This window comes from Chinchilla lanigera, unplaced genomic scaffold (assembly GCF_000276665.1).
Source record: "Chinchilla lanigera isolate Chin_1 unplaced genomic scaffold, ChiLan1.0 scaffold00118, whole genome shotgun sequence".
Classification (NCBI taxonomy): domain Eukaryota; kingdom Metazoa; phylum Chordata; class Mammalia; order Rodentia; family Chinchillidae; genus Chinchilla; species Chinchilla lanigera.
In genome coordinates this window covers 651,541-672,288 of record NW_004955519.1, presented here as the reverse complement: position 1 = coordinate 672,288, position 20,748 = coordinate 651,541, and the positions used below count along the sequence as shown (strand labels likewise).

The 20,748-nt window shown below is 44.3% G+C and overlaps 1 protein-coding gene across 3 annotated transcripts in view; it reads left to right on the top strand.

Annotated features, from left to right (window-relative positions):
• Nucleotides 1–20,748, top strand: part of Nhs (Nance-Horan syndrome (congenital cataracts and dental anomalies)) — a 323,137-nt gene that overhangs the window by 247,064 nt on the left and 55,325 nt on the right. The window contains exon 1 of one of the 3 annotated variants that reach the window (XM_005409133.2): nucleotides 114–1,330. The exons of the other annotated variants lie outside the window; for them this stretch is intronic. Within the exon in view, the coding sequence (XP_005409190.1) occupies nucleotides 1,105–1,330 (226 nt within the window). The 5' untranslated portion in view covers nucleotides 114–1,104. Of the gene's footprint in view, nucleotides 1–113; nucleotides 1,331–20,748 lie in introns of those variants that run through there. 3 annotated transcript variants of the gene reach the window in all.

Here is a 20,748-nt window from a genome sequence, read left to right as displayed (position 1 = left end):
CAGAGTGAGTTATGTCCAGGTTGTGTGGCTTCAGTCCGGAGATGAATGGGTGGGGGTACGCAATCTCACATTTTGAGAGCTGCTCTGTTCCTGGTACATGGGGGCACGTGCTCCGTCCACCCTCTTTGCCGGCATAGAGGGCTTGGCACGGTCAGCGTCTCTGATTCCTGTGCTGTTGTCCAGAGACTGGGGCCAAGGGAAGTGAGAGGGGAGCCACGGGGGTGCGGTGCTGAGCAGCTGCGGTCGGTCCAGCCTGTTGGTGATGTGCCCAGCCTGCCGCCACTCTGGGCATGGGTAACACGCAGCCCCGGCAGTCGCGCTACCAGAGAAGGAAACGCACAGGTACGAGAAATCCGGCTCCGGGATCCTCTGCAGCCCCCAGCGTGTCTAAGTGCACGGGCTGGGCTTGGTGGCTGGCTCCCGTGCTCTGCCGAGTTTGGGGCTGGGGGCTGAGTCCTGCAGCTCACTGCGGCTGGCGGCAGGGGACAGACTCTTTTTAGCCAGGTCCCCTTTAGCCTAGTGGAGCCAGGAGATGTTCGAGGAGCCTGGCGGCTGTCTGCGGAGCGTTGGTGCAACCGTGCCTGCTGCCCGGGAGGTTTGGCTGCCGCAGTCCTCTCCATTCACTGGGCTGTAAATCGAAGCTGTCTACACCGGCAAGGCACTGGATCCCAGCGTGGCCCCGGGGCTTCGTCCCGCCCAGGTCTCCCCGCACCTGATTTCCCAGTGGTCAATTAGGTGGCTCAGCCTGCAGCATTGGAGCAGTGGAGGGGCCAATGCCCCTGCTTTGATGGAGCGCGCCGTGCGCAGAGACCTCCCCAGTCGACTTCCTCATCAGAAGGCAGCATCCATTCATAATTCTCTCTCTGCCTGTGGACCGAGTTAAGCTGGATTGGGGCATGGATTCTTGCGATCTCTCTTTTTGCATCTGAAGGAGAAACTAAGATAAAAGAAAAAGAAAAAAAAAAAGGAAGGGGAATGCGGTCCTAACGCAACAAGGCGCTGGAAAGCCCCTGAGCGGCCTCTCCTTTGCTGGGAGAGCGAGAAGAGGCAGACCCCAAGCCCAGCGCCCCAGCCAGCTGCTGCTTCGCTGTGGAGCCGGCACGCATGCCTACCTCACCTGACAGCCGCATTCCCGGGGAGCCGGCGCGGGGCCCGGCGGCGCGCCCAGGGCGCACGGGCGGTAGGATTTCTGCACCCGGCGAACGCGGCGCGGGCGGGCTGCCCAGGGCCGAGCCCGAGACTGAGCGGGCTCCCGGGGAGGCAAGCCTCGGCGCGGCGCCCCACCGCAACCCCCCGGGATGCTCCGCGACTCACAGCCCAGGCCACGCGGGTGTGTGTGAGATGGGACCAGCTGGGGGGTGGGGGTACGGGCAATTGACATTATTTTAAACTAATTTCTCGCTCCTCTGGGTGGTGGGTGAACTTGGGGTTTGGGGAGGCACAAGCCGCAGCTCAGCCTCACAGTAGCCAGAGGAAATCCCCCAGGCTGAGATCTGAAAGCCGGCTCCCCTTGGTGCAGCTGAGCGAGGGTGAGCTGGCGGTCAAGGTGGACCGCGCACAGCTTGGACGGGCTCGGGGAACCGTGCTGGGCTTCCAGGGGGCTTTTATTATTTTTTTGAAGCATATTGCTGCTGCAGCTTTGAAGTTTGCCGCCTCCTCCCCACCCCCCACGCCGGGTACTGGGGCGGGGCGGCAGTTTTACACGCCGCTGCCCGGGCCCTTACAAGCTGGGTGGAGGGGTCTGCAGGGGCTGCAGCGTCTGGCGTTGAGCTTCCCGCAGGGGACCTGGGGACTCTAGCGCGCTGCGAGTGGAGAAGCGCCCCGGGCTTGGCCTTTTGGCGGCTCTGAGGACTGGGGAGAAGTCTGGGATCCCGCTTGGCGCCCCCTCCTGTTTTCTTGCCCTGCCAGTTAGTGTTGGGTGACATTTTCCAGTGCAGGGGTTTCACTGTCATGGAGCTGTGCTACTGTGAGCCAAAGGGTCTGTTAGGATGAGCTAGAAGAGAGGAGCAAGAGAGCTGGAGCTTTTCAGTTTGTGGCAGTGTTAACGCCATGGATCCTGCTCCTTGGGCACACCTGTGCTCTGGGGTCACCATCTGTGGCCATGAGAAAGGCCGCCTGCCTGAATAGCTGGGCCAGGACAGCAGAGGCGGAGGGGAGGAGGGGGGGGGAAGGCTCGGCTCTAAGCTGGACTTACTCAGGGCATGCCAGGCCAGTAACGTGCTCGCTGGAACAGCGAAGCCCCCCGTGCCCGCCTCAGGGGAAGGCTAAGCAGGCCCAGCCATGACGGTGCACCGCGATATGCCATAGTGTGTTATGCTCCTGAGTTTTGAAGCTCTTGTTTTATAGGGTTTTTATTTTGCAGTTTCATGCCTCTTGGTCACCAGTTTGTTTTTCACAGCTGCTTGTGAGCAAGGCAAAGATAACAGCATCTAAAAATAGCCCTGCGGCTGGAGATGCAGGTCGGGCTTGACCCCCACTCTCACAGGGCTGGGGTCTCCCTTCCCAGCTGCCTGGGGGAGAGTCTGAGATCAAGTCCACATCTCCTTAGAAGCATTCAGCCTCCGGGATCAGGGCGAGGTGGGGATACTGGAGTGCTGGTCTGTGTGAGAAGGGCAGCAGCTCTGAGGAGCCCCATCCATTCCTGTGTGAGATCCAGAGCAACTGGCCTGCAAGATTGGAGGATGGGAGCATGGACAGGGATTCCTGTCTTGCTCCCAGCCATGGACACATGTGCCTTCAAATTCCCTCTGAGTTACACCCAGTAGTATATATGGGGCTTTTCCCCCTGCATTTCAGGGTCCAGCAGGCCACCCATCCCCCAAAGGAATTTGTCCCAGAATCCAGAAGGACCAGGGGGTCCAGGTGGTATTTACATCATGCCAGCTTCCTGCTGTGTGGGTCCTAGGCAGGGCACTACTCTTTTCTGCCCAGATAGAAGCCACTGGCCAATTAGGTGAGGCTCTTCTCCCTGGTTGGTAAGCTAGAGGCACTCAGCATGCCTGAAGGGGCCACCCCCAGCTAATGGCACAGGTGCCACATGGAATGGATTCAGGATGACACTGAGCACTTTTCAGTGATTGAGGCCCATGGCAGGAAGCCTGGTTCTTCTTCTGTGGGTTCTAACCCTGTGAACCTGCTAGGCATCTCCCATTATTTCTTATCTTTAGGTTTCTTTTTTATTAGTACACATTTGCAGTACATAATGATCACATTCACTATGGGAAATTGGTACGTGTACATAACACACCTTTATTCCCTTTTGTCCCTTCCCCTTCCCCTCCCCACTTTCCAACTTTTCTTCCCAATTTGCAAAAGCTCTAGCTCCATTTTTTCTTCAGCACTTTTTAAAAAAATCTTTTTTCTCTTCCTTCCCTCCCCTCTCCCTCCATTTGATAAACTTCTCCCTGCTTCCTAATATCTGTCCTCTCTTTTTCTCCTGATTTATACTTTGTGTTTCTCATACAAGAGAAAAAATGTGATATTTAAATTTGTGTGTCTGATTTAAGAGACCTAGAATAGCAAAAGCAGTTCTGGGCAACAAGGGCAAGGCAGGGGACATCACAGTCCCAGACTTCAAGTTATATTTATTTTCAAAAGCCTCCGTTTCTCCAGTGTTTGCCTTTCCTTTGGTGGCAGTGGTGGCCAAGTCCAGCTTAAAGAAGAATGCTCCTGATTTGGTGAAATGACGGGATTGTTTTTGCACAAATGCTTTGGCAATTGCTAGAAATATATATTACTATTTTTTTCTATACTGAAGGACATGAAGAACATAGGTGTGAATACCCACCACCAGTTTGTTCTTTATTCAAGACAGAACCTACCAGGTGATTTTCTCCTCTCTTTCAAAGTGAATTTTGATTGTAAAATTCTACCTTTATTTTCTGTAGGTCATAACTATAATCACTGGGCAAATATTAAGATGGAAATTTTGATTTGGGGGAAGGAAGAGATTAGAAAACAAAGAGCACCTCCAAGAAATTCATCATCCCTCTAGCCTTCTAGTAGAGACCAGCAAATATTTACTGGCTTATCTATAAAATTTCCCATGTTTGTGTTCCCCAGGATGAGTGGTAAATACGAGTACATGTAGCACAATGGCCCAGTACAGCAGGCGCCAACACTGGCCAGCTTGGAAGAGTAGATGGGAAGACCATGAGCTTGGATTCAGATTTCAAGGGAACGTCATTAATTTGGCTTAACCTGTTGCAAAATGCTCATAATCTCTTGCATCTCAGGTAGAAAAGGGCTACTTCCTCTTGAAGACTGTAACCTAAAACAGCAATTAACTAGAGACCCATAGTAAATGATTGGTTAAGGAAGGCAACAAATAAATTTCAAATGTCTGGGGGTATCACACTGTAGCCATTTATTTCTTCCATAAAGTCTAATCAGCCGTTTGGCTTGTGATGATAAAGGGCCTAGTCTCTTCCTCTCCTCTGGCTTTACCATCCGCTAGAACCTTGGAACCCTCTGCATCCAGCCGCCAGACAGAGAAAATAAGAATATGGAAGATTGTCCTGAAAGTAGCATTCCTGACCAGCACCACAGTACATGGCCAGAACTCAATCACATGATCAGATCACATCTACCTGCAAGGGGGATGGGAAATGTAGTCTGCATGTAGGGTTATGCCATGGACAATACACTCTGTAGCTTGGAGCAGCCTTTTTAAATCTCTACTTTGGGATTTGAGTTTGGCTCTGGACAAGCCATGTAGCCAAATACAGTACAGATCTCCATCTTAAGAATCGTGGCAATTCTACCTCCCCTTTCCTGTCTCAAAAAGCTTTGAAAAAGGGTAGTGGTACAAAAGGTTCTTAGAGGGACTATGTGGTCCAGCTTCTTTTGGTAAAGTTGCAGTCATTATTCCCATTTTACAGATAAGCTGCCTCACATCACACTTGTTCTCAGGAAGGCTGGATTATGAATCTACACTCCTTTTTCTTGGCTTGTTGCTCCTTCTACTATGTTGTGTTGACCTTGCCCTCTTATATGAATAGTTATGGAGGATACAGTTTCTGAAAGCTGGCATCCTTTCCTAGCGTGCAGTCACCAAAAAGAGCTATTCATATAATTTAAAATCCATGTGCAATCTTTTGGCCAACTCTCACTATATAATCACTTATAGTCAGACTCGGAGTAACTAGGTATTAAATTGTGTCTTATAGCTGTACTAGCTCATTCAATTCTCACAATAACCCTGGGAGTTAGGAACTATTATATTCCCAATTTTATAGACAAGGAAACTGAGGCACAGAGACTAAGTACCTTGTCCAAGGTTTTATGACTAACAAGTGGCAGATATGAGATTTGATCCTGAGCACTATGGCTCCCAAATTCAGCCCTGGATTATTTGACTACACTACCTCTCTCATCTGGTGAACTCCTTGACCACCCATCTCTGGGGTGTCCAATTGACATAGACCCTGGTTCTCAAGATATAACATTTTAGCTTCTTCTTTCAATAAGTGACCTTGAAAATCCATGACAGGGAGTCATTTGCAAATTTGCTGAGGCATGACTTTGAGCCCAAAGCATATGAAATTGATACAGAGGGTTGAGCTACTTAGCTAGTGAAGAAGGCTGACCCTCAATCTGCAGCTCTGACAGCCTCGTGGGGCTTTTTTCATTTTTCTTTCAATATTTCGGTCGTTATTATGTAGGCAGTTATTGTTGTGGAATAATAAAAAGTTTTTATTTTTTTTTTTTTAAAGCTGCCCTCAAATGACAAAAGACTCTTTGGTGCAAGGTTAAAATGTAGTTGACCTGATGAGGGTGGACAACGTGAGCATAGTCACTTGACCATGAGACAATTGGTATTTGAGGTCATTCTATTATTGCATGAGAAACCATCCCACATCTTACTGGCTGAAGAAATAATGGCCAGTTGGGGCTGGTGATATAGCTCAGCAGCACAAGTGCCTGCCTGGCAAGCACAAGGTCCCGAGTTCGATTCCTGGAACCAAAAAAAGAAATAATGGCCAACTGACTTCCAGTAAAATGGGGCTGTGGTAAGAAAGAAGCACCAATCTATTGGCTCCAGATTCTGCAGTCTGGGATAAGCTCAATGGGGTGGCTGTGGCTAGTCTTGCTGGGGGTCAGTCAGACGGTATGTCACCTTGGGGCTAGACTCAGCTAGGATGCTGAGCTGGCTGTGCTTCTGTCATTCTGTGTAGTCTCAAAGCTTCTCCTTCCCCATGTGGTCTCTCCAGCCGGGTAACTGGACTTTTTATTGAGCAGCTCAGGGTCTCTAAGAGTGCAAAACCAGAAGCTCCTAGGCCTTCTTGGGCTTAACTTATTTTACCAACAGAATAAAGCAAGCCACAGGCTCAGCTCAGATTCCAGTACAGGGAGTTAAGCAAGGTCATGAGTACTGGGAGGCTTGGAAGCAGAGCACCACATCAGGAAAGGCTGAGCCTCTGTATTTACAAACTTGAGGATTCCCCAAGGATTCAGGGAGTTAACTGTACATTAAAATGTAGGTTAAATAGAATCCATTCCTTTGACTCCAGTGGAGCAAGACTGTTAACATATGTTTGATTCTTTCTCCATCCTCAAACTAGCGAACCATTTACACCCTGTAGGAGCACCAAGGCTGTGATGTGACTCCCAAAGAGAAAGGAAGTTGCAGTGTGGAACTTCTCTCTTGCTCTTCCCATAGTGTCTCAAAGTGATCCATTTAAAGAAAACAGTACTCTCCCTTAGACATGAATATGGGCAGTTTGTAGAAAGTCAGGAAAATCCCAGTTGGATGAGAAGGCAGGACTATTTCTGCTCCCCATCAACTCTTCTGGATGAGTCACACATTCTGAGGAGACTTAACATGCACAGCAGGAGCCCCTGGGTGCCTCAGAAGGTAGAACCACCCTCTTGCACAAACTGCGGGGACTGTGGGGTCAGTCTGCCACGGGCCCAGTTCAGATAATTTTCCCCAGGCTCACAAGACACTAAAGGCTGTGGAGATGTAATGGCTACTTTGCCATGCTGCCCAGCACCCCCTCCCCTTTTCTTTCTTTCTGGCTTTTTGTTTTATTTTGTTTGGTTTGGTTTGAGACAGGGTCTTACTATATAGTCCAGGCCAGCCTTGAACGTACCATATAGCCCAAGCTGGCCTCAGCTTTCAATCATCCTGCCTCATCTTGCATCTCCCTTTTCTTTTTTCTTTCCTTTTTTTTTTTTTTTTTTTTTTTTGGTATCGGAAATCGAACTCAGGACCTTGCCCGGCAGGTGCTTGTGCCACTGAGCTATATCCCTGGCCCCAGCATCTCCCTTTTCATCAAGACTCAAGCACCAAGTACTCATTTGCCAAAGCTGGGTCCTGATGGCTGACAACTCAGAGCTAAGACCCATTTTGGAAATTTTCCTTTTTTGAGGAAGGCTACCTCACCCAAAATTATGCCTCCTCCCAGGGCAACACACACCTGATGACTGCTCAATCCAAGGCTATAAAGGCCTGACTACCTTGCCTCAATTCAGAAAAATTCTGCAGGACCGTCCTAGCTCCAGGGCTATCCAAGGGACCGGCTGAACTTTGTTGTGATTATATCATGGCCCAATGTCCATCTCTGTCCGGTCCTGCTTAATTCATTTCCTCTGTTGGTTCTCACCCAGAGAGCATTTCCTAATAAGCTTCCCACACACCAATGTCACCTCAGTCTATTTCCAGGGACCTTGACCTGTGACAAGGAGCTGGCAGACTGGCCTCCTTCCTGCTCCAGGTTGAGTCATTGTGGGTACAGAAAGAAGCAAGACACGCATCCTGGGCCTTCCACAAACTCTTTCAGTTAAGAAGAGATGACAGGCACTTGAGTGACAACAGAAGAAGATAAACATAATATAACACAGCCAAAGTTTAAATCTGATGTCTCAAGAATTTTCCCTCTCCTCTACCCCTCACAACTTCCCCCAAAGTTGTGTGTGTGTGTGTCTGTGTGTGTGTTTTAGGGGATGGATGATTCGTGACATTTATTATATGGTTAACAATTGTGCCTAAGCACTCTCCCACCTGATTATTTCTTCCTTTGGGCATGGCACTGGCAATCAAAATTTATCTTTCAAATTAAAGCTATAATTATATTTTGATAAAGATCTAGCAATTCAATGAGAATGAAATTTTGAGGGTTGCCAGGATACGGATGACTCTGGGTTATAGAGAAGGGTGTGCAAGCAGAATACTAATAGATGGTTCAGCACTCTTATCTAGACCTTTCCAGTAGCATCTGATAATGCAGGCCCATCAAGTGCTGTTCCTCTGCTATTATTCTAGGAGGATAAAAGCGACGAAAGATATAAGCAGGGTTTTATGAATGAAAAGGTGATTCATCAGATGTCTTTTGGCCTATCTCCCTGGAGTTAAGAAATACAGTTATAATTATGTGGTGTTACCTGAAAATCTAGGAGACAAAAGCTTTCTCTTATTTTTTTGCCTCCTTTTTGTTGTAAATAAAGCAAGATGCCTCAGATATTATTGTTTTTTTCACTGGGAATAGGGACCTGTGTTTGCAATGATGTTGACTCCCAGGAGAACAGAAACAGTGGAAATTTTTATGCTGTGATATACTGATTTTTCTTTACTTTTATTTTCCATTTTATTCTGGCTGATTATTTCTCATTCATTCAATGAATATAGAATGAATATAGAATGAAATAGAACCTGCACCTCAGTATGGTGCAGGTTCTATTTAAGAAACCTAAGAAAGTTTAAAATGGATGACCATGTAGAAAATAATAAATAGCAATACATTGCAGTAGCATCTCACATAATATTTGGAGAGGGATGGGGAAGAGGGGATATTGGGTTTCTTTCATGGAGGTATAACTTCCATACAGCCAAGTTATGCACAGATCTTTTGTGTTGAGTTCAAAGAGTGTTGGCGTATCCATCCATGTCACCACCTCCCAAAACAAGATATGCATTTCCATCACCTGAAATCTCTTCAGTACACCCTGCCAGTCACTCTCCCACTCCCTTTGGACAATATTATTCTGATTTCTATCTCATAGATTAGATTTCCCTGTTCAAGAGCTTCATATGAGTTGTGAATTACAAGTATGACTTTAAAAAAATTCTGGCTTTCATTCAGGATAATATTTGCAAAATTTATATATGTGTCAATAGTTCATTCACTTTTATTGCTGAGCAGTAATCCATTGTCAGGGTATGCAACAGTTTGTTTCACTATTTGGCCGGGCAGATACTAGTTTGGGGCTATTATGTACAAAGTTGCTAAGAATATTCTTGTATAAGTCATCTGTAGATTTAAAAAGTTTTTTCTTGTGAGAATATCTAGGAATGAAATTGCTCAGTCACCAGGTAAGTGTATGTTTGGTTTTCTGAGAAACTGGCAGAGATTCTTAAAATATAGTTGTACCACTTTATACTCTCACCAGCAATGTAGGAGTTCTAGTTGCTCTGAATCCTTTCTAACACTTGGTATGTCAGTTGCCATTCTAGTAAATACAAAATGATATCTCATTTTGGTTTTAATTTGCATTTGTTTTGTAACAAATAGTGAATACATTTTATGTGCTTACTAAACATCCATATATTTTGTGAAGTGTCAAATTAAGCATTTTCCTCATTTTAATTGGGCTCTTTGTGATTTTATTATTGGCATTATTGATTGTAGTAGCTCTTTATATATGCTGAATAAAAGTTCCTTGTTAGATATATGCATTGCAAATATTTGCTCCTTGTCTGTGCCTTATTTATTTTCTAATGATACTGTCTTGATGAGCAGAAATTTTTCATTTTGACTAAGACTAATTCACCAATATTTTCTTACAGCTATTCCCTTTTGAGCTCTGTCAGAAAAATCTATTTCTTTCAAGTTTATGAGAATTTTCTTTGCATTTTCTTCTTGAAGTTTTATGGTTCTGACTTTTTTGTTTAGGTTTGTGGTTTTTCTCTAATTCTTGTGTACAGAGTGAGGGAGGGTCAAAATTTATATGTGTAAGTGGTTGTTCCAGAACTATTTCATAGAATAATTTCCTTTCCACCACTGAACTGACAGCACCTTTTTTCAAAAATTCAATTCAACTATATATTTGTGGATCTATTTCTGAACTCTCTATGCAGCTCCATTGATCCATGTGTCGCCTCTCTTGCAAAACCACACTGTATGGACCTTTGTAGATGTGTAATAAATCTTGAAGTCAGGTAGTATAAATCTTCCAAATTAGTTCTACTTCAAGATTGTTTTAGCTATTCTAGAACGTATTCATTTTCGTATATGTTTTGTATTCAGCTTATCAGTATCTTCAAAAAAGCATGCCGGGATTTTGATTGGCATTGTTTTGAACCTACAGATGTCAGGGGAGGGTAGACGTTGGGTAAATGTGTGTTTGATTTTATAAGAAACCAATCTCTTGGTTTCTACCTTCCAGTCTCTGAAAGTGGTATATGTAGTTTCGATGATACATGTGCTCTGGAATTTCTCTTTGCAATTTTTAGTATAGAGGTTTTATATATCTTTTGTCAGATGCATCCCACTGTATTTGATATTGCTGATGCTATAAATTGTGCTCCTTTTTCTTTCATTCCCCTTTTTTACCACATATATATTTTTAAATATTGACCTTAGATCTAGTGACTTTTGTAAATTTACTTTTTAATTCTAGCAGTGTTTTAAAGATTCTATGTTTTTTTTTGAGACAGGGTCTTGCTATGCAGTTCAAGCTAGCCTTGAGCTCACTTTGTAGCCCAGACTGGCCTCAAACTCACAACGATCTTCCTGCCTCAGCCTCTTGAATGCTGGGGTCATAGGCATGCACCACCACACCTGGCTTCTTTATGATTTTTAACTTTCACCATCATGTTGTCTGAGTAACAACAATATTCTTCCTTTCCTATTTATATGTTTTCTCATACTGGTGACAGTAGATATTTTAGATCCTTCCCAATCTTAATAGATAGCACTCAGTGCTTCACCATTTAAGTGGGATATGAAGTTCAGATTTTTCATCGCTGTCCTTCATCAGGTTTTGTTATTAGGGTTGTACAGGTTTTAATACAATGAGCTGGGAACTATTCTTTCCTTTACTTTCTAAAAGAATTCATGTAAATTGGTATTATTTCTCTCTTAACTATTTAATGGAATTCACTGGTGTTAAAGCCATCTGAACCTGACATTTTTTTGTGGAAAGAGTTTTAAGAATTCAGTTTCTTTAAAAGGTACAGGACTATTTATATTTTCTATTTCTCCTATGTCCCTTGCTAAGTTATTTTAAGAAATTATCCATTTTGTCTAATTTGGGTGTACTAGTCATTTTTCCATTAGTGGGACAAAATACCTCCATGTGTAACTTAAAGGAAGAAAGGTTTGTTTTGGTTTACAATTTTTAGAGAATTCAGTCCATGGTTGGTTGGCTTCAAGGCAGAAATGGCATGGCAAAAGAGCATGCTGGGAAAAAGGTGTTAACCCCAGAGCAATCAGGAAGCAGAGAGAGAAGGGATAAGCCAGGGAGAACAATACCCCTTCCAGGTCATGTCCCCACTGACCTACCTCTAACCAGTCTCCACCTCCTAACAGCAAGTCAGCTAGGAACTCATCAGTGGACAAATCCAGTGGTGAGTATAATACACGCATGATACAATCACCTTCCAACCATATGAGGCTTTGAGGGGACGTTTTAGATGTAAACCATAACATTGAGGAATGCATTAATACTGTAGACAGGAGTAGGCAGAAATACCAAAGATATCACTTGAGGTAGGGCTTTGAGGAGAAGGGTTGGATAGATAAAAAAGAGGGGAAAGAATGGTACAAGACATCGGGGCCTGGCATGGAGGCATATGCCTGTAATCCCAGCATTTGGGAGGCTAAGGCAGGAGGAGCCCTGTGAGTTTGAGGCCAGTCTGGGCTACATAGTGAATTCAAGTCCAGCCCGAACTACAGAGCAAGACCCTATGTTAAAAACAACAATAAAACAAAACAAAATGAGATGAAATGAAATGGGAATAGGATCTGCAGTGGTGTGTGTTTTTGGACATGGAGCATGCCAATCTGATTGAAGGATAACCTCTGAGTAAAGGAGAAGTGGAAAATAATGATAGAAGGACAGTGTGAAGCCAAATCAATGTCAAATTGAAGAGTTTGGGTCTTTTGTTGGAAGTGAAGACTCCTTGCATGTTTTTCAAACAAGGGCATCACTTGCACAAATGATACTGATAGAAATGATTTGGAATCATGGGCTGGTGGGAACGAGAGAGTAGAGGTCATATAGTGCCTTTGGAACTGATGTAGTTTCCAGTAACAAGCACTGCCTAAGCGAAAGGAGTTTGAAACAGAATGGACCTAGGACAGATTATAGAACTTGCAGCTTTCTACAGGGAAAGGCCTCTGAGTATTTCTTTCCCTGCATACAACATGGCATACCTATTACACACTTGTTGCTTATGTTATTATTTTCTCTTCTCCAATGCCCATCTCTTCACCTCAATATCAAGCTCCTCTGTGGGAAGAGCCCATTGTTTGCTCATGCTAAAGAACTAGTGCCCAGCGTGTTGTAGTTAATAATAAATGAATGAAAGCTGAAAGTATTAGTGAGTAAATGGGACAATGAGTGAACAGACATAATAACTGTTATTACAGGCTGTGCTATAATAAAAGATAAACAAAGCTCAGTGCTTTAAGACAATAAAAGTCCTATTTCTTCTTCACACAAAACCTGGTGGAAGTCTGCAACATGTAGTCCTCAAGCATAGGGAAAAGAGAAATGAGGAGGTTTTGTAAGGATCAAGCCTAGAGGTGGTAGATACAACCTATGCCTACATCCCATGAGCCATCACACAGTTGTTTGGCCCCAAATGAACTGCAGAGAAAGCTGGAAAATGTAGATGTGCACGTGGGCATTCGGTAGACACTATGAAGGATAAGTAGAAAGAAGTAAGAGGGAGCTTTCAAAACTATTTGTTATTTCCCCCCAGACTGGGAGAAACCTAAACCCTGGAGACCTTCAGGGACTTATTGAGGACCATCCACACTGATTACAGACCACTTCTGCAAACAGAACTCCATCTTTCTGGCATGCCTTTCAGGCTCTAATACTCATCACCCTGGGGCTCACTTATTGCCTACTAATTTTTAGAAGCCAGCTCCTCCAGAATAAACGGAACAAAATGAAGTACTGATAGACTTCACTAGCGGTTCCCCAGTAGCTCCAGCCAGAAGCACAAATGCAGAGAGGTACAATGTGGGTCAGGGCAGGGAGTTTTGATGATGAACCTCCCAGGAGTCAGCAAAGCAGTCCTGCTCTGGGAGCCATCTGTGCTAAGCTCACGCCAACTGCCTAAAGAGAACTCCACATCCTCTGTGATCTGGAGTCTCCTGTTCATGATCAAAGTAGCTGCCTCGACAGGCCTGATAATGCACGGTGAGGGCTCAGTAGCCCCAGAAATGTGGCCGGGAGTCTCCTGTGTAGCCCAAAGCGTGAAGGGAGGTGCCTCGACTGGACTGTAGTTACTATTTGGTTTCCAGAGTGGCATGAGGACCAGAGATGATGAAGACCGCACACACAGGATGAAGCCAGGAACATAGTGGGTTCTCAGAGGTGTTGATGGTGATGATGGCCGTGGGGCAGGAGAAAATGAGAAGCCTCCCACCTTTGTGAAAATGTGAGAGGGAGCACTGTAGAGAGCCTGCTGCTTTCCCCCAAGCGGCTGCTCTCCCTAAGCAGGGCCCTGGGGAGTCTCCCACCTCCATTGCACCAATCAGCGGTTCCTTCAGGATTTTCAAACATATTGTTTTCTTATAAAGGTACAGTTGAACAGAGTGAAATCAAGAATATAAATAAAATGGTGGTGCTCTCAGAAAAGTGAGGTGTGACAGGAATGAGAAATGAACGAATAGGAGAAAGTAGCAAAAGCAAGGATTAAAGGAGATGGTGTAGCTATGGATTGAGGAGAGAGACTTTCTCTAATGTTGGTGCCTTCTCCCACTCTGTTCCTGCACTTTGGCTTTGCTGCTTTACAAACACTCAAGCACGATCCTACCCAGAGCCTCTCCGCCCCTGTGGTTCTCTTGCCTTGGAATGCTCTTATCCCACATTTTCATACAGCTCACCCCCTCACTGAAATCAGGGATCTGCTCAAAATATCATTTTTGCAGAGAAACCTTTCCTCACTTAGTATGGCCCCGTGAGACAAGGACTTCAGTACAAGTAGTTTCTCTGAGAGATGAAACCAGCTAACCCGAGTGGAGGGGCAGAGAAGTGAGACAGAAGGAAAAGGATCTAATAGTGGTGTGCTGCCTAACAGTCACCATGTGGACAGCTGGAGTTTAGTCCTGCTTTGGAATTCTGGGGGACATTGTAGAACACACTTCAGAGTTATCGCAACCGCAGAGGGCGTGATATCTACTCGAAGGCTGCTTCTAGGGCAGCAGATATCTAACACCTCTGGCTTGTCCTGTTTCTGGGCCAACCATTCTCCTACCCTCGGGCAGAGGGTCTCAGGGAGTCACAGGAAGCAGACTTTGGACTGTTGAAATGAATCCTGAGGGGGTGTTGGCAAGGCACTAGTCGTCTGTTACTTCACTTTCCAAAATAACAACACTATCACTCTTGATCTCTTTACCCTGCCCTCTTACTTCCTCATAGAACTGCTACCACTTGACATAATATCTCTGTCATCTGTCTCTCCTGCTAGATAGCAAGCTCTAAGAGGAGCGAGACTTCATATGTCCTTCAGTGCCTCCGACAGGGATAGTGGATACTCAGTAATTATTTGTTGAATGGATATTCAGAGAAAGATGGAACAGGTCATTGACATCAGTATTATCCTCTGTACATGAAAGTGTGGGAGAAGAGGACAAAATAAATTGTAGGAACAAAGATAAACATTACACAATTGAAGGCCATGGCCAGTGCTTGAACATGAGTGGATAAAGCATATGAACCACACAGCAATAATTCATTCCACTTTTTTGGTCTGATTTTTTTTTTTTTTAGAGAGACTCCCTCAAGGATTTCATTCTTGCCATGGATATAATAGCTATTCCTTTTGCCCCACGTACGAAAAGGAAACACTTAACAAAAGGAATTTCTTTGCAGATTGGGAAATGTAATATATCCAAAGTAGGGCAGGTTAGTCTTGCGTCATTAGAGGACTCTTGCTCAGGATGACAAGGAAATAAATGTGGAAGATACAGAGAAGGGAAGTGACGACAAAAGTGCAGTCCTGGAGAGCCAGAGGTGAAGATGTTACTAATTTTTGAGATGAGCATTTTGAGCCCTACCTGAGTAAACAAAAGCCATACCAAAGCCTCAAATCCTTACTTATTACTCAAAGGCTCTGTTGATCCAGGCCCTTCGCAGCCTGTTCCAGGTTGCTGGCTTGAATTTACCCCAGGAGGAGGGAACTTCTTAAGTTCATTGCTCCTGAAAAAGTATCTTCCTGTGACCACCCCAGTGGATTCTGATCTCTGCAGGTTTGCAGAAAAGCCCACCACAAAGGACACTGGCATTTCTGGAGTGGACCTTAGCCCATAGCTGCTATTTAAAATGGAGGGCATAATGATAAGCTGACACAATGCAAGGAGGGATGGAAATCTGGGAACCCCTGTGTCACTTGTTGTAAGTGGTTTTTGTTCTAGAAAGAACAGACTTTTTTCTGCGTAGATAAAAGGCAAATAAAGGTATTCACCAAACCTAGTGGTTTGGCACTCTTTAAAAGAAAGTTTTAAAATGACAGAAATTTGACCAAGACTTATTCTTAAACAAAATAAGATTCTCAACTTGTGTTTAAAACTCAGTGGCCTTCTCTCCGATAACTTCCTCTCTTCAGGGAAACATACTTACCCTATATTTAATTCCCTGCAGAACTGGCCCAGAGGCCCCATAATAGCCCAGTGAAAGGGGTCTGTCTCATGTCTACACAGGACTAAATTGACACCTTTAATTTAATTCATTGCAACTTTGGGAAACAGCCAGTTAGAGGGGTGGTTTATGGGTTTTGCATGGATAATGAAATAATTAATGGTTTTCTTTTGTTACTGGAATGGCCAGATTAGCCAGCTGTTTCTGTGATGTGAAATTCTATGAAAAATGCCTATTGCTGAGGTTTATCTGTTGTTAGAACAAGCAATGTGACCCTGCAGGTGGTTTGGACCATTGCTTGGGCTCCAAACAGGCCCTGGGTTAATGTAATTGACTCATTACATTTGGTTTGCAGGTTGGTGGCATCTGTCTTTTAACCACCATTCCTATTGCTCCATGGCTCTAAAGCTATAAAATAAAATAAAAAAAAATACTGATAAAAAAGAACTCCTTCCACGTCACGGCTATGCTATAGTCCACCCCTTTTCCAGTCATGCTCTTTGGTCAGGTTAGTCTGCCCTTGATGTGTGTGAACTAATGGAGCTCTGCAAAGTCAATGCCTGGACCTGGAGGGAGGCAAAAGCCAGTCTGGGATGGGCTACTGGCTCTGAAGATGTTGGGCAGATACCTCAGGCTGCCAGACATTGCCTGAGCATTGGTCCCAAAGAGAAATTAAGCTCAGCACTTTGGCTGACTGGGTGCTTGCTGCTCTCACTGCCCAGTATAAATGACTGACTTAGGAAGATGTATCTTAAGACAGTTACTCTGCCTGCAGATTCATAGAGGTAAGTTGCAGGGGGAGTCTAGAAAGAGAAAGCAAAGGAGAGCAAAAAGCCAGCACTTAGCAGAGCTGCAGCAGAAAAGCAGAGCCCTAGTTAGTGCACCTTCCCAGGCCATCCGTATTTCTGAGGATGCCCCAAAGCAATTCGTAATTCAGGTGACTTCTGCACATCTGGTTTTCAAGGAAAAGCTTGTGCTACTGCCTACTGACTGTAAATTGAGGGGTGTTTCAAGAGTAACAAAAACTTTGTTGGATTGTTCCCATAGCATATCAGTATATTTAATAACATTAAATAACTTCATTCAGCAAGCACTTATTTATTGAATACCTACTACGTGCCCGACACTGTGCTTGGTGCTGACATATGAAGAAGAAATGTGGTCAGACAGGGAAAGAAGCAACCAAATAATGTATGAATGGTGCTGTCATGTTAACCCAGGCTCCTCTAGACCAGAAATGTTTAGAGAGGGATTGTGATAGGATTACATTTGTAGCAGTCTAGAAGCATGCATACTATGGAAACTAAAAGAGAAGAGATGAAAAGCACAAATGATTTAAAGGAATAGAAAAGTATACATTGACACGATAGAGCAGTGAAGGTAGAAGTTGACTTAATGAGTAGATAAGATACCAAAACACTGGCTAGAAAGGGCTTCTTCACTGTTGTCATCTGAGCTGAGGGACTATAAGGCAGAACAGCTAAATAAAAGTACAAACTTAAACAGTCATACAATAAGACCTATGTCCCAGCCTGAGTAAGGGCCAAGTGACTGACCATGGCAAAGATACAATGAGTTCAGAGAGTTGGTATAATGCTAATGCTGTAGCAAATAAGGCCCTGTATCTCAATGGCTTAATAAAATTCAGCCTTATTCCTCACTTGTATAATGTCCAAAATAATTTTTTTTCATTTGTAGGTAGGTATTCTCCTAGCCAGAACTCAAGGACACAGTTTCCTTTCATCTTCTGACTACCACTTTAGTAATATGACTTCTAAGGTCTATAGTCTTGTCTTTATAAAAAACATGAAGAAGGATGTGTGGGAAGTTTCTTTGGCCAGGCTGGAAGTGGTGCACAATATTTCTGCTTGTGTTCCGCTGGCTGGACCTCAAGACGTGACCACACCCAATGGCAAGGGAAGCTGGGAAATGTAGGTTAGCTTTGGGCCCAAGAAGATGAGTAAATGACTCTGGTGACCAGCAAGGCCAAACTACCGCACTGAGCTAGAAGAGGCCATCCCACTACTGGTCAGCTGGGTGTCTCTGATGCCTGCTTGAGAATCTCATGTTTTTCTGGTCATTAGCTCTCCACAGTCATTTCCTCAGTGCCACATCTCTCACCAGTCCCGCCCTCTTTCATGCCTCCCTGTTTCATTTACCACAGTGCTTAGCGTTACTGACATTCTTCCTACTTGAAGGCAAGCTCTACGCGGGCAGTGACTATGTCTGCTGTGGCCAGCAACATTGCCCAGTGCCCAGCACAGTGCCTGACATATAAGAAAGCCTTCATAACTCACTGCCCAATACATTAAGGAACCATTTGTGCCACTGAGGTCCTGAGTGGCTTTGCAGAAAAGGCATAATTTGACAGGGGATAGAGTAGAATTTGTCTCAGAGTAGTGATTGGGAAAAGGTAGATTAAAAGGAGACAATGGGGCCACAAGATGTACAAATTGTACCATTTTTGAACTTCACCCATTCAGCTCCCGTATTTGAGCACCTATAACACATAGGCCAGTGCTCTAGACCATTGCTTAACTGGAGGGTCTCAGTCCTCACACAGCTTGTCTGATGTTCCGCTTTGGGTGGAGGAGAACTAGGCGCTCCCTTTTACATAGCAGGGTCGTCTGAGCTCCTCATCCCAGCCACAAACCCCTCATCAGAATCTCCTCGGTCTTCCTTTGTGGGGTAAACACTATATCCTCACACAGATGTCTACTTTTACATGGGCCAGCAGTGTGGGGTGGAAAGGTCTTAGGCTTTGGAATCAAATGTGACTGCTTCATATTCTGGCTCTAGCACTTAGAATCTTTGGGCCTTTGGGCATGTTTCTTTTTCTAAAGTTTTATTAGTATAGTTTGTGATGCATAATTGTACTTGTTTTAGGCAACTAGTACACAAATATTTATCATATCTTGTTCACCTTTAATCCTCATTCTTTCCCTTCCCTCACCTGTCTTTCTGCCCTTCCCCTCCCTTCCCTTCTGAAGATCCCCTTCCCCATATCCACAGAGACTACCTCCTTGTTTCCTACCATCTCTCCTTTATTGTGCAATTCATTTATATTTTGGGTTTCTCATACAAGAGAAACCATGCAATATTTAACCTTCTGTGTCTGATTTCTTTTGCTTAATATTATAGTCTCAAGACCCAACTATTTTCCTTCAAATTTATCCTCCTTTATGGCTGAGTAATACCCCATTGTGTAATTATACCGCTATAGAAATCACAAGGGAGATTTAAAAAAAAAAAAAACCTAAAAATATAAATTCCACTTAAATCAGCTATACCTGTCTTGGATATCCTTCCAAAAGTTAAAGTCATCATATTACAGTGACACATGCATACCTAACTTTATAGCAGCATAATTTATATTAGCCAAATTATGGTAACAGCCTAGATACCCATTACATATGAATGGATTAAAAAATGTGGGATATGTAAACAACGCAAGTTTCGTAACTTCTCAGTGCCTATTCAGCAAGTTGGAGATAATGAAATGTGCATCTCTGTTTTATTGTGGGACTCAAAGAAGGTGACCTATATTGGGGAGCCCAGCTCAGTGCATGGTTCTTGCACATGCCTAGTGGGTGATGTTTGTTTTCCTCGTGGGAAGATCCCGAATCTGTCCCTCTCTCCTTCACACAACTCTTGGTTCAACCACAGTAAATGACTCCTGGGACCCTCACTGACAGACTCTTTCTACCTTCATATTAAGTTGGATCATAGGAAAATGTCAATATTCAAATCTGTTTTTATCTCAATTTCATAAGGTTTAGCTAGTTTCTTAGCACTGGGGCTCATACACAGTCGCTCGTGGGTGAAGTTATCTGATCCCTGTGTGTGGTCCACTCACCAAATCTTTGGTAGAAAAATCCCAATGGAGGCGCCTCATAGCTTCTGAGGGGCCTGTGGCCTTTGGTAGATTCTGCTCTTGCTTGTGTAGTTTCCATCACAGGCACTGGATTCAAAAAAGCCTAGTTCATTTCCCTTTTCCCTGCAGGTGCCAACACATGTGTTTGATCTCTGGGATAAATGCCAAGACCTCCAGGCTTGAGTTTTCAAGTTTTCTGGAGATCAAAGTCTCTCCTCATCACTGCGTAGGCTTCTCTGTGCTGTTATTCTACAAAGCCAGCCCAGCTCCTCTGAGGGCCAGTGGCAGAGTTCACAGGAGACAAGGAAGGAAAGGGAGGAGCTCTTAGTTTTCTAAATATGACAGCGCATGGGGCAGAAGAGTGTGAAGGGCAAGAAGGCTTGCAGGTTTTTCTCAAATGAATTGTAAATTTAAAACTGCAGGCACTTTCAGTGGGTTTTAGTTATTTACGAACTAGATCCACCTGAATGGGTGGCTGAGCGTTTCTCATTGTTTTCTTGTTTTACGTACCCAAAGGAATACATAGGACCTTAGCATTATCATATTTACAACCTTAGTCACTTCACATGACATGCAAACAAAGTGCCCTTTACTGTACCTTTCTAGCAGAAAATATCCCAAAACAAGGCAAAAGAGAAGTCTAAAACTGACTTCAGTTATTGCAGTCATTTTGCAGTGATTCAAATAAGTAATTATGGCGCTGTCACTAGGAATCAAGATGTTTAGTATAAACGAGATCAATTATAAAATGAAAAAAGTTCAATTAAAACCTGTAATCTTAGATTTGATTTGGAAGTAGTGGTTTAAATTCATGATTTATTTTCAACTTCTGAAACTTACATATTTGCTAGTTCTGTGTGCTGAAGAAACCCAGGGTCAGTGACAGCCTGGAAACAACGAGCACCCTCAGCACACAGGGTGCTGTGTGGAAAGGCTGTCCCAGCTGAGAGGAGACAGGCCTGACTGCAGGCCTGGGGCAGTAGATATAGAAGGGTGAATTTGGGACACCTCCTTCGATATCTCTGCAGACTCAGCTAGACTCAGGTTAATTGAGTCAC